Below are 14,011 nucleotides of genomic sequence, written 5' to 3'. Positions count from 1 at the left end.
CCTGGAGATTTTCTTATATTTTCCATGTTTACTGGCAAATGTGAAATATGTTGGACAGCAATGTAAAGAATTTTATTTATGGTTTATTTTATGTAATTCCCATGCGTATTTGAATTTTTTTACCTTTAAATGCTATATACGTAGTTCATATAGAGGGCACAATACAACCATGTGATGTGTTCCCCACACAACCTACCTTCTTTATTAAGCAGTATTCAAAAAACTGTGTCTAACACCCAAATAACAGGGAACTAACACGCATATAAATTAGAAAATGTTGGTATGTAATCTAATATATAAGTTATAGAGGTTATATCATGAGCTGTAACATTTTATTGCATCATCTAACCATGTGCTTCTTGTATTTTTAGCATTTATAATGGCTAGGCACGAGCCGAAACCTGGATTTGCATAATAAAACCTACAAAAAAAAAAAGGAAGACTGATTGATGTGCTCTATAATTTATAAATAAATATTTTTATCAGCTAGTGCAAATCTAATATCAAACCTCACCTAACAGCCCACTTTAGGTCAAATGAGTATATTGTCAGTGATAAAATTTTTTAAGTCCTCTGTAAGTGGCCTCTTGGCAGAACAAGGATTGTAGAGAATATTCTCTTGCATATCATGTACCAGTGATACACTGGTAACACATTTTAACCTTAGTTATGTATCCTTTATGGACTCACATTTTAATAGGCACCTGAGGATGGGACATATGTCCTAAAACCGAAGACATATACAAATTCCTAAGTTTTGTAACTGTAGCAGACTTACCATTGACAGTGAATAACAGTTGTGGTTGTCTCATGAAGAGAAACATGTCAAATGAAGATACATCTGACTTATTTTTAAAATCACCATCTTGTCTAGTCAGATACAAAACTAAAGAAACATTCATTTTTTTGTCAAAGAATGCATTTAAACAAAGCATCATTGAAGTTCTTTCAAACTGCAACAGGGATATTGTATTTGATTTATGAGCATAAGGCCTACATCCAAGGCATAATTCTCTGCCTATATTTCGTTTCCATTGCTGGAGACTTCATCAGAAGCTTCAAAGACTCAGAAAGCTGTTGCAGACTCTAAACAGGCTCAGCAACCAAACTGTTTATATGTATCCAAGAAGCACCCAGTGACATCATAAGACCACTGCTGAAGATCACGCAGATATGCCAGTGTATGCTGTTGAGCTTGTAGAGGGCAAGAGATGTCACTGTTTGTTTTATTTAGCACTTAGGGTCCACAACTTTTCTAATTTCAATCCTCCTGCTCTTCTGTTGGAACTATTTTTCTGCTTCCAAATTTCTAGGGACGCTAAGACAGTAATTATAATGTAATTTGAAAAATTGATTCTTTTCATTGATGTACTAGTGTAGTAACTATTAGATTTGCTAAAACCACAGTATGAGAAAAACGAATTTGGTTGATTTCTGGTCCTAGAACATGGTCTGCTACTGCAGATTTAACAGTCTGGCTCAGGCAACGACTGCTCACGTTCTTTGAGACGAGAGTTAATGTTTCTTCATATAGTTCCTATGTACAGTTAGCGACAAGTGCATGGGATTTTACATACTGCTGCTGTGGCAAGTGGTGGGCCTAAGTTCTGTTCAGTGTTTAAATATCTCACACCTTTCTTGTTTGTATCTTTGAGTGGTTTCCTGATGTTATCTGGGCAAAATGGATAAATCAGCAGCAGCACATCACAAACTAGGACCAGGAAAAAGCCATATTTGTTTCTCTGACACTGTAGTTTTCATAAGATCTAATAATTACCACATTACGATATGCAGAGATCATAAGAAATTTAGAAGCAGAAAAAGAGGTACAATTGAAATTAGACAAGTTGTGGGCCCTAGTGTTAAATAAAACAGACAGCACCATCTCTCCCCCTCTGTAACTTACTTTGGTGCGACTCAGTGATCTTAGGCAGAGTTCTGATGAGATCACGAACAGATAGTTCCACGGATACATACGAGCCTCTGATGTCTATAATCAAATATCAGCAATACTGTAAATAATGGACGTGAAAGCCTACATTCTAAAATAGGAATAGCTCAGAATAACCAATAGCAATTACATCAACATTGTTAACAGCAACCCCTATTAATTATACTCAAACTGAGCAAGAAGCTTTAGCCATCATCTATAGCATCCAGAAATTTACATTTTTGTAACATGGCACCCCTAAATTTCATTTGGTAACACATCACAAACATCTCATTATTGCCCCCACTTGTGCCATGCATCTGTACAGGGAGGGGGGTGGGGGGTTGAACGATTGGCGAAATGAATTCTCCATTTCTCAATGTTCATTTTATCATCACCTACTTCAATACAATTGCTTTATCACATTTTTCAATGGGTCGAAATACTGATTGCTTCTTTAAGAAATACGGTGCTTTTAGTTAGCCCAAAACTTAAATCTGCCTGAATGATTTTCCTCAGGTCTCAAAACAAGTGACTGCTGCCACTATCAAGAAAACATTTCTCTCACAGGTTCTCACCTATATCCAGTGAGGGGTGGCAAGACCATCTTCCTACAAATATGAGGGAGTACCCACAACCCAGGGTCAGGCAGTTAACCAGGCTTTCTGCTTGGAAGTTTTGGAGACTGCACACAGTGTGTGGCAGAACCAACCTGATTTGTGTCAGTCGGGTAACTGGTTTTTTCATCATGACAATGCCCCTGCTCACACATCCCTATCTGTACGACAATTCTTGAACAAGAATGGTATGACCTCTGTTCCTCACCTCTCTTATTCACCTGAGCTTGACCCCTGTCACATTTTTTCCTAGAATAAATAGAGACTTTTAAGCTAAGTGTTCTGTTGATGTTGCTGGGGTGAAGAAAAAAAATGAAGTCAATGTCAAGCATCACACAAGATGACTTTAAACACTGTTTAAAAAAAAGGAATAAAAAGATTAGACAAGTGTATTATAGCAAGTGGAGAGCACTGAAGGTTTGTGCTTAAAATGTGAATAAGTTTTAAAAAAGTTTGGTTTCTTTCTGGTACCCTCCTGTAAATTTTCATATGGGGTTTATCATGGGATTAGTAGTATCAAAAATAAATTATGTAAGTCCTAGTCTTCATATATAGGCCACGTATTCAGTCTCACACACAATATATCATTAGAACAGATTACAGGGTGTGTCAGGAAAGTAATTTTTTTTTCCGCAGAATAGTTGAATGGGTAGGGGAGGGTAATGGGATGGGGTGAGGTGGGGTGGGGTGGGAATTAGCTTTCCAGCGATAGGCTGCTCAATTGCCTCTGTGCTCTTTGAGGGTCTACAGCTTCATCCACAAACCTCCTCACAGTGTTTTTCCAACTTACAAGAAAACTTTAGAGCATCATTAAGCGATAAAGTTTTGCTTGACACTCAACAAGATGCCACTGGAAACATTTGGGATGTTTATGGTAGATTTCGAGGGTGACTGCCTTTCCAGATCGCAGTCAAACAAGTGGCTCACAATGTTTAGAGAAAGTCAAGAGGAGATCACCGATGTGGTCCACACAGTACACCTGTCAACATAGTTAACCACGAGTTTGTACTCCTTGACAAGACTGCTCAATTTTAGAAGGAAGTGCTCCAGAGACTTAATCACAGGGCTGCCCACATTCAAAAAGAGTTCTGTAACTCATGGAAACTGCACCAGGACAATGTGTCCACTCCCATTTCCTTTGTTACTATGGCCTACCTGACCCAGATCGATATAATAATGGTGTTGCAGCCACCCTCTAGCCCCGACCTGACCCCGGTGGACCTTTCTTGCTTCCTTGGCTGAATAGGGACCTCAAAGGAAAGTGTCTTCAGTTGGTGGACAACATGTAAGCTACTAAGATGGCTTCCATGAACAGGACTGAAGTTCCAGAAAAACTTTTGAGGCATGGGAATCGAACTGGAAAAAATTTACTGATGAGAAGGTTCATACTTCGAAGAATTTCCAGTTAACCTATTCGATCAGGGAGAGGGGAAGAATGGAGAGAGAGAGAGAGAGAGAGAGAGAGAGAGAGAGAGAGAGAATATTGTGACACATTACATTACTTTCCAAACAAACCTGGCATATTTTGAGACTGGCTGAAATGTGTTATTTTCAGACTGCTTTACAAGAACGTTAGTCATATAGATTACTAATTTCCGACCAGTCTCACTGATCAGCAGTTCCTTTAAAGTATTAGGAACAATTATATAAACAACAATGCTAAAATATTCATCCCAATATAAATGAAGTAGTCTCAATTTGGGATTTTGTAAGGGGCTCTCCACATAACATACTATTTTTTTAATTCAAAAATCAGATTATACAAAATTTAAATGAGAATCTGTTGCAAATTCGTATTTTCTGTTAATTGTCAAAAACATTTCATTATGTTGTTCATAGTATTCCCCTATAAAAGCTAAAATATTTAGCTTTCAGGGATACTGCTGTTAGAATGCAGAGTGTTGAATTAAAGAATCTAGGGAACGGATACAAAACAACAGTCTTCAGAATTAGAGTAAAACACTAAAAGTGTATCACAGTGGTCAATAGGGCCTCACTCTTGTGGTTTTCTTTAAATCTAATTATCTGTGTTGTGCTTACAAGAAGAAGCAGTTATCTTTTATGACAGTGCAAGTACTGTAATAAGCCTAATGGATGAACTGTAAAACTTAAAATTTTCTTGAAATTAATAATGGGTTATATGCAAATTGACTGCCATTAAAAAAAATGAAACACAATACATGCCATTAACTACACAAGGTCCAGCCACACCTTTAGAAATAATGCACAAGGAAGAATCATAAATTAAACAGAATGCTCTAAATTCTCATATGTTTATACTGATATGAACCACAAGTCACATGTTGCAAATGCTCTTAAAAGTTTAAGCTCTGTAGCTTACACGTCACCAATAGTAGCAGGCTTCAGATCATTCACTAATGTTTTAACAGAACAGAAGAGAATCTCAGAATTTGAAACACGGAGCTACAGAATAATGTTGAAACTTAGGTGGACTGATTAGGGAATGAGGAGCTTCTCTGTAGAATCAGGGAAGAAAGTAACATGCAGGAAACACAGGTAGAAGGGAAAGAATGATAGGACATGTCTTAAAACTTCACAGAATAATCTCCGTGGTACTAGAAGGAGCTATGGAGGGTGAAAACTGTAGAGGACGTAGGGGGCAAGTGTTACTCCAAGATGAAGAGGTTAGCACTCTAGATGAAATTGTGGCAGCTGGATCAAACCAGTCAGAAGAGTGATGACATGAAAAAAGTTTTACAGCATAACCATCTTTCATAATACTTAACTGCTGTAGCAATCTGCACAGAAGAATGCGGCAAGGAAAATCTGTGATTTACAGAACTGTCCTTTAAATAGTTTGGCAATGTGACAACAGACTCACAGTAAATTTACTCCCGAATGAAGTTTATCGCTTCAAAAGCACTAACAGTAACAGATATAATACGGGAGAAACACATTATTTACACCATCCACCACTCAGTTGTAATGTAGCAGAGAAAGAATTGATGTATTCTGCCATAAAAATCTTTGACCATTTACCTTATGACCTGAAGAATTGAACAGAGAATAAATGTCTTACTCGCAAGTAAATGGTCAGTTGCTCTATTTTGTACAGAGGAACAGTACTTCAAGTGTAAACAGACTCATTCAACATCTGAGCAAGATATTACTTACACTTATGATCCATGGAAAATACAAAATAACTATTTCTGTCATTTCTTCAATGCACTGTACTACATTTGTCACACTGCAGGATGGCACAACTGAAGAACTTTAACATTATGCATATCAGTCTGGCACCCATGTAAAAACTGAGAAGATAATTAGACTGTGCAGGCTTAATCTGTGGATGTAACCAGTCTTTGGCACAGCACCACTACTCACTACGGCTGTTCCCACAGCATCCATGGGAGGGTGTCCACACATTACATCACTCTTTATGGTAGACACCTTTAGCAGTTTACTGCATGTGACTCCTCAATTGTCTTCGCCACAATTGCAGCAATCATCATCAAAGTTCTGAGAATCATTATTGCCACCAAACTGGCCCCTAAAACCCTTGATTTAGAAAATACGCAACTGACGTTAACCAAGTTTGTATCTTTCTATTACAGAAGCTGTATTAAACATCTCATCACTTCACCATTGCACCCAGAAAAACGTTGGGATCGAGTTGTTAATAGGAACCTTTAATTAGCAAGTGAGAAAAGTATTGCTTATGACTTTAAAGGACAAAACCTTCAAACCCTTTTTGGCCACACACATATCAACCAGGAGCCTCGGCAGTGATTGACGACCACTGGTATCCACTTAGGTCACCAGCCAAACCCACATGTCCCGACAGCAGAGCCTGAATGGAATCGCCGAGAGTTGGGTGTTGGTGGACAATGGTGTCAGCCAGAGCAGATCAAGCAGCGTACAGGGCTGGCAGCCACGAAGTGGCTTCGTCGGGCTACAGTCACTGACTGGAGTGAACCTACATGAACTCAACAACCTATCGAGGGATTCCTTGGCAGAAGACCAAGCGATCATTGTTTCACCTGGGTTCTGAATTTGCAGATCAGCCATTGCACCTCTCCATTAGACTGGCAATGGAAGGGAGGGGCAGTAACATGCCAGACACCACTCTTTGTACGAAACTCTTCACAGTCTTGAGAAACCAACTGTGGGCCACTGTCTCTTTGAGAGGGCCATGACTGTAGCCATCTTGGGTGTGTATGGGGAACGAACCTCACAAGGAAATTGAGAAAGTGTCAACTACTACAATCCAAAGAAGTTAAGAAATACACCTGTAAAATCAACACAGATAAGCTCCGTGGGTCACTGGGGGTTGGGGCCACAAAGGACGAGAGGCCTGTGTGCCACTTGACAGGTGGTGCACTGCAGGCAGCTGTCACTGAAGGGTCACCTTATTGTCATTAGTGGGCCTAAACATGGGGTGACTGGCTAGGAATTTTGTGAGAGAAACACCCCAATGGTCTGGGTGGAGAATGCGCAATGCGGAGATGGGATCACAACCCTGGATGCCAACTCTTCATGAGCCATCAGTAACACATCATTAAGAACTGAGACATGGTGATGGAGAGCAAAATAATATAGCAAATAGTCTGAGGCTCGGCCCCAGCCAGCCATTGTGGACAAACCAAACAAGATGACGTAAGATGGGGTCGGACACGACAGCCACCGAAATCTGACTACTGGTTATGGGACCACTGCTTTTCACAATATATATAAATGACCTAGTAGATAGTGTCTGAAGTTCCATGTGGCTTTTTGCGGATGATGCTGTAGTATACAGAGAAGTTTAAGCATTAGAAAATTGCAGCAAAATGCACGAAGATCTGCAGTGGATAGGCACTTGGTGCGTGGAGTGGCAACAGACCCTTAACATAGACAAATGTAATGTATTGCGAATACATAGAAATGAGGAGGTATTGAATAGAATTGAGGAGAAGAGGAGTTTGTGGCACACCTTGACCAGAAGAAGGCATCGGTTGGTAGGACATGTTCTGAGGCATCAAGGGATCACCAATTTAGTATTGGAGGGCAGCGTGGAAGGTAAAAATCGTAAAGGGAGACCAAGAGATGAATACACCAAGCAGATTCAGAAGGATGTAGGTTGCAGTAAGTATTGGGAGATGAAGAGGCTTGCACAGGATAGAGTAGCATGGAGAGTTGCATCAAACCAGTCTCAGGACTGAAGACCACAACAAAAACAACAACATCACGCACTGCGAGAAAGGTCAACAGTTGAAACACTGTTGTGTACATTATGGAAGTAGGAAACTGTCACAATATTAGTATTTAATGTTTGTTGTAACTCGTCAACTAACTAGCAACAAGTACAAAGCCAGTAAGCCCAGATTCACATAGATTTGAGAATTTAACAAAGTAACAGTTGCCCTCTTGTCCACTAGTATTTTTGACATCTTGTCCATAACATGTACTTCAATGTAGGGTTAGTTTGGGGTTACCATCACTTGGGAAACATTGATCACATCCACGTTCACATCTGGTGAAGGATGATCGAGCTTTGCACACAGGCGCAGCATTGTCCCTCTTTTTAAAAGTATTGGTTGTTCACTGCCCAACACTTTGGGCATGCAGTCCACTCATGCTGGACAAAACAAAAGGCCGCATTCACATAGCCGCAACATCGCGTTACCCACCATGAGCTTACTGACAGTATTCAAGGAGGAGGAGAAGCAACAGTGGCTACTTTACACCACACTTCTACTTGATTTCCTGTTGTGCTTGATACTTCAAAAGGCTTATCAATGTGCAGAACATCTGTGAGAGGGATTTTCACATTGTGAATGGTGGGCTCCATGTGGTTCCCAAGTCGTGCAGTGACCGTAAACCATGAAATTACCAAATATGCAGCAACCAGTTGCAAAATCATGTTTTATTAATTCCACTTTTGCAAATCTATTTCAACTGATGAACAGCCATGATTGGTACTTTCAACCAATATGTGCCTTGAATTGCAAAAGTGAATAAATAAACCATGATTTTGTGACTGGTTGCTGAATATTTGGTGATTTTCATATTGAAAAGCATGTTCACAAATTTCTCTATCTGGGGCTCGGTGTATTATATCGTCATGAACCCTCGAATCAGCATGTGTCCCAGTGGGTCTCATAACAAACTAGGAACAACAGCTGAGTTCATGAAGTTCTGCTGACAAAGCTCTGTACGACTGTTGCACCCATTTTTAACAATGGTACAACTCACCATAAGCATCAATAACTTTTGTACATTTGCAATGAAAATTGGAGAACAAGCGACACATTTCATCAAAAGAGATGACTGGCAGGTTCCTGAAGAGGAACTAGCTGACACAGAAAGTGATAAACACGAGGAGAAACCCTTGACAAAAATAAAAATCTTACCCAAATTGGTGTCAGTGATCGAAAAAGCTTGAAAATGTTGCCGATGGTGTTTTTCATATGAATCCCAACCTTACGCAGAATAACCATACAGAGGAAATGGTGGGGGTTGTGTCAATGATGGTGGAACCTGGCACATTGATGAGGCTGTCAAAGTGTATAGTGCCATAGAGACAGCCTACTACTGGTCGGTGAGAGCTCATTGTTGTTAAACAGGAGATTGAAGAATTTTTTCCACTGACCTGCTGACTGTATATTGAACCAAGAAATGAAACATGAGGAGAATAACACACTTGTCACCAAGTATTTTGTATCATTTTACAGATACAACATCAGAAGTACACATCCAAGTTTTATTCTGCTTCCACATGAAGAGATTCACAGTAACACTGAACAAAGTATGAAACAGTACAAAGTCTCAAATATAGAACACGTCGATATACAGTAGTGTAGGTGAACATACAATAAGTAAGTAAACGTAACACCAGGCTCATACTGGGCGTTTGTGCAAACAACACAGTGCTTATTATGCCATCTGTCCAGGTTGTAAGGAAATCTCTCTCACCCAGCCATTGAGGCACTTTTATCACACCTTGATTAAGTGTATTCACACTATAGGGTTAGAACAATTTACCTGTTAAATTGTCATTTATGCCTGTCAGTGAACACAGGCCAAACATGCTGGTGAATATTACAACCACCTTAGGTTTTAAAAATACTATGGAAAGTAAAGTTGCAACTCACCAAACAGCGGAGATGCTGAGTAATGACTTTCCTTTTCATAATATTGTTACATTCCATCCTGGATTTTCCACTGTTTGAGCTTTTAAAAAGTAATAGCTACACTTTTGCAAATCATCTCATAAAAAACACCATACAAATATTAAGACTTATCGAAGATCCTCAGAGAACAATAGTCCTCATCAAAATCTCACAACGGAACAGAACTTCCAGTTTACAAAAGGAATAATAACAAATAATTTAGGATGACTAAACAAAAGTGTATAACCAAACATTACTTGCCACACTTTATAAATTATAGACATCTGCAATTAGAATTATCTTAAACGTTCTTCACTCTTTTGCCCTCTCCCTCCGCTTATTTGTTCATTTCATATTCTGTGGCTCATTTGCATGATTAATCAATGATGTGGAATGAGACAATTTACATTCATGTTACACATTCATTTGTAAATATAGGCACATGGTTACCAATGAAATTATTTCCCTCCCTCTTCAACAGAACAAAGGCATATCAAAAATGACTTAGTATGTCTGATCAAATGTTGTCAAACTGACTATGTAGTCGAATTAAGAGTAGGCCAACACTATCATTATAAATGTTGAATATATCACATTCATAGACAGTTTTCTTACCTGCCACCACTGTAGAACCTTATGTACCAAATCGCAACCTATTTATTTATGAAATACACGAACTTGACATTAGTGCCTGTAGACATTTTAACTTCTAGATCACAGAATGTCACCACATTATGAGAGAGAGCTGTTATTCTTAAGAAGTACATATGATGCACTTATTCCATCACCTCCACACTACAATAAGGAAATTGATTTTTGCTTTAAATGAGTATTATGGTATGAACAACAATAATGTCAAAAAATTCTGCACACAAAAAGCTCTTAACCAGTATTCTCACTTCCATGGCATTACTTACAGTACGAAACACAGGCAGTGAGGATGAACTGCAGTTTTTTATTGAAGTGTTGGGATTTTCAGCTCCTGCAACTTGTGGTTTGAGATCAGTAAATCTTTCACTTTTCTCGATGACCAACCCCTTGACTTTAGAATCAAATTTTGGATCATAACTTCCTGGTGGTGGTGCACAACCTGCAAATATATTACAAAGTTATACATAATTCTTCCATAGCTATGCTAATGTGATTATAAATAAGCATTTAAGGGAAAACAATACCACTCAGAAATAACACATTAAACAAAATAAAATTAATGGAAGTGAAAAAAACTTTTCAGGAGATCTTTATGGTGATAAAGCAATACGACCCATGACAAATAGCAAAATAGCAGGAAATGCCAGATAATAGATACAGTTAAAAAGAAAAAGATCTAGTGAACATGAAATATACAATTATTCGCATAATAACTGTTAAAGCAAGTAATGCTCAACATTTAGAGCAATATAATTGTTTTAATTCACAAGAATTGGTAAGGTGTAAAGAACCAATAAAATCAATATCACACATGAGTAGTCTTCAATAGTTTTCACAAGCTGGCCAATTGAAAAGAGAATAAGAAAAATGCACAGCGCATTAATTTCAACAACAAAAATTAAGTTGGTTTTAAAAGTTAGGTATAGTAAGAGAGTATCTAGTTTGTACTAACTGAAGGGGACTAAGAGCAGCAGCAGCAGCAAGTGAGTAGTCTACCAAACAATCCTTTATTACAGGTTTTGTTTTGTTTTAGAGTGCAAAAACAATTAAGCTCATACGTGCCCCTGTCAGAAACTTGGAACACTAAGATGAAAAAGGAGCTAAAAGTAACTACATGTTAAGCCCAATCAACAGGAGGAAAGACAGATAAACCCAGGGGCTTTCTCTCGAAAAATCGTCCATAAAATACGCTGCAGAAAAAACGAAAGTCCTTAACTAAAGATTAAATGTCCTTCGCCATATTACTACAATGGATAAAAAGTAAAGTGTGGTCGACAGCCCACGTGTTGTACGCTAAAATGGCTCATAACTCAGACAGCAAACAAATTAAAACATAAGTGATTAGAAAAATTGCATTCTGTTACGTAATGGCAAACCATCAATGGTTGATGACGATGAGCACAAAGTGGTGGGGGATCACCACTTAACAAATGGCGATGACTACAAAGACAGCACCCAATATGGAATGTAACTAAAATGACCTCCTCTTGGTGAATGGCCCAAGATGAAGTCAGCCAAGCTGCTGAGAGGTTTAATTCCTTGAAGCTTGTTCCCATGAAGAGAAGACCAGTGGTGATGCCACGGTGACACATCTGCTGACAGACAGCAACAGAGAATATTGGAGGGAATGGAAGAAATAGCAGGCCGAGGTACTAGGACTGCAGCAGCATCAGCAGCCTCGTTTCCAGTCAGACCACTGTGACCAGGGACCCACACTAACATCACAGTCGCTCCATCAAGAGTGAGCAAGTGAAAGCTTTCCTGGACCCGTTGCACTAAGTGATGGCTGGTGTACAGCTCACAGAGGCTACAAAGGACAGTGAGGGAGTTGGATGACAATGACAATTGAAAAGCCTGACATCAGTGTACACAAAAGTACTATCGCGAAGTTCTGAGAAACTTATGTATATACAGTGAGTCTGGAGTAGTGTCCTTAGGAAGCAAATGCAGTTCAAGGTGAACAAGGGCTGCCGCACAGAGAATGTGGTCAAGGGTTCACACCCATTAGGAAAGTGGTACACAGCATACAGTTCTGCTGCCAAAATCAATAGCCAAAAGCAAATCGCAGGAGGTAACAGAGAAGAGGGGCATGACCCCTCCTGGGAGTTAAAGGACTCGTAGGATGGGTGGCCAGGCATGGCAGACAAATGGCAAGTGTAATTGCTAACAAGAAAGTAAAGTCAAGTCAGTATGACAGTGGTATTTGACAGCTTCTGCATACAGACTCAACTGTACTAGTGTACAAGGTGCCAGTGGCCAAACGGATGCCACAATGGTGCATTGTATTTAGGTTGTGTAAGATGGAGAGACATGCAGATGCATAAACAAAACACCCATAGTATTCTAGGGTAAAGGTGAAGTGAGAGGAATGGAACTTTCTATGGTGTTGTGGGATCTAGATCATGCCCTCGCTTCCCCATGATCTTCAGCCACAGGGACAAACAATGTTCATATTTAGATTTTATAGTACCTCTCTCTTGTAGGCAAGCACTTTCTCCTTCATACCAGTAAAAATGGAGCACGGTGGTCCAATCCACTCCACACGAAGTACTGCTCAGGATACGCAGGACATTGACGGACCATGTATAGAGGACCAAGAAAGTTTCCTATCAAGCATGAGCATAGAAACAGTTTTGTTAGTGGAAAAAGGGAAAGCCACTGTTGATGCTCCACAAATAGAGACATTGTTGAAGATGCCACTCAAGGAGACAAGTCAGTGGAGAACTGCAATATATCACAAAATCGTGAACAAAAAGGAAGCCGGAGGCGGGTGACAGGTCGTAACAGGGTTCACGGGGATAGCAAAGTGGACGACGCTCAGGACGGAAACCCGACGCACTTCATTTTCTTGCATAAAGTTGTCCGACGAGGAGAACCCACATGTACCTTGAAAACTGTCTTAAAAATGCCTGAAGGAAATAGGCCAGGCCTCCTCGGGAGACCTGTGTGTAGAGAGTATGGAGGATACCAGTCCTCCAGCAGGTTTTGTTGGCTTTCTACAAATCAAAATACATGACCAGTCTGGTATTTCTGCAGAAAACCATTCGTGACACGAGTTGAGAAAGTGATGAGATGGTCTGCTGCAGAATGGAGCACTCTAAATCCACATTATGCAGTGGTTAGTAGATCGCGCGACTCTAGCACCACACACGCCGGGCAAACACAGCTGGTGAGACAAATGGAAGGAAGGCATTTGTCCTTATCAGGCTTATGAATGGGTATGACAATGGTTCCACACCACCGTCTGGGAACCGAGCCATCTGCCCAGATGTGATTGTACATTTGGAGGAGGAAGTGCCTGTGCAGAAGAGAAAGATTCCACAACATCTGAATATGAACATCGTTCATCCCTGTGGCTGAAGATCATGAGTAAGTGAGAGCTGTTCTAACTCCTGCATTGTAAAGGTGGCATTGTAGCATTCATGATTCGCAGACGAGAAGGATATCATCCGAGCTACTTCCACTCATTTCCAGTGGGGAAAAGCAGGGCAATAGTGAGTGGAGCTCGAAATCTTTGCAAAATAGCAGCCAAAAGTGTTGGAGATAGGAATAAGATTCATAATGACATAATCTGCTACGGTCAGGCCAGAAACTGCGGACTGGACTTTTGTCCCAGTGAGCAGTTGGAGGTTGACCCATGCTACGGTAGAGTGAATGGAACTGTTAAAAGAAATTGTCAATGAAATAAAGCTAGCTTTTTT

General features: G+C 39.8%; 1 protein-coding gene across 1 annotated transcript in view; it reads right to left on the bottom strand.

Moving 5' to 3' along the window:
- The window catches only part of LOC126354120 (hyaluronan mediated motility receptor-like), a 110,327-nt gene that overhangs the window by 79,828 nt on the left and 16,488 nt on the right, over positions 1-14,011 (bottom strand). The window contains exon 2 of the mRNA XM_050003516.1: positions 10,577-10,749. Coding sequence (XP_049859473.1) covers positions 10,577-10,749 — 173 coding nt within the window. The remainder of the gene's footprint in view (positions 1-10,576; positions 10,750-14,011) is intronic.

This window comes from Schistocerca gregaria, chromosome 3 (assembly GCF_023897955.1).
Source record: "Schistocerca gregaria isolate iqSchGreg1 chromosome 3, iqSchGreg1.2, whole genome shotgun sequence".
NCBI classification, from domain to species: domain Eukaryota; kingdom Metazoa; phylum Arthropoda; class Insecta; order Orthoptera; family Acrididae; genus Schistocerca; species Schistocerca gregaria.
Note: the sequence above shows the minus strand (reverse complement) of the source record. Positions and strands in the feature narration are given on the sequence as shown.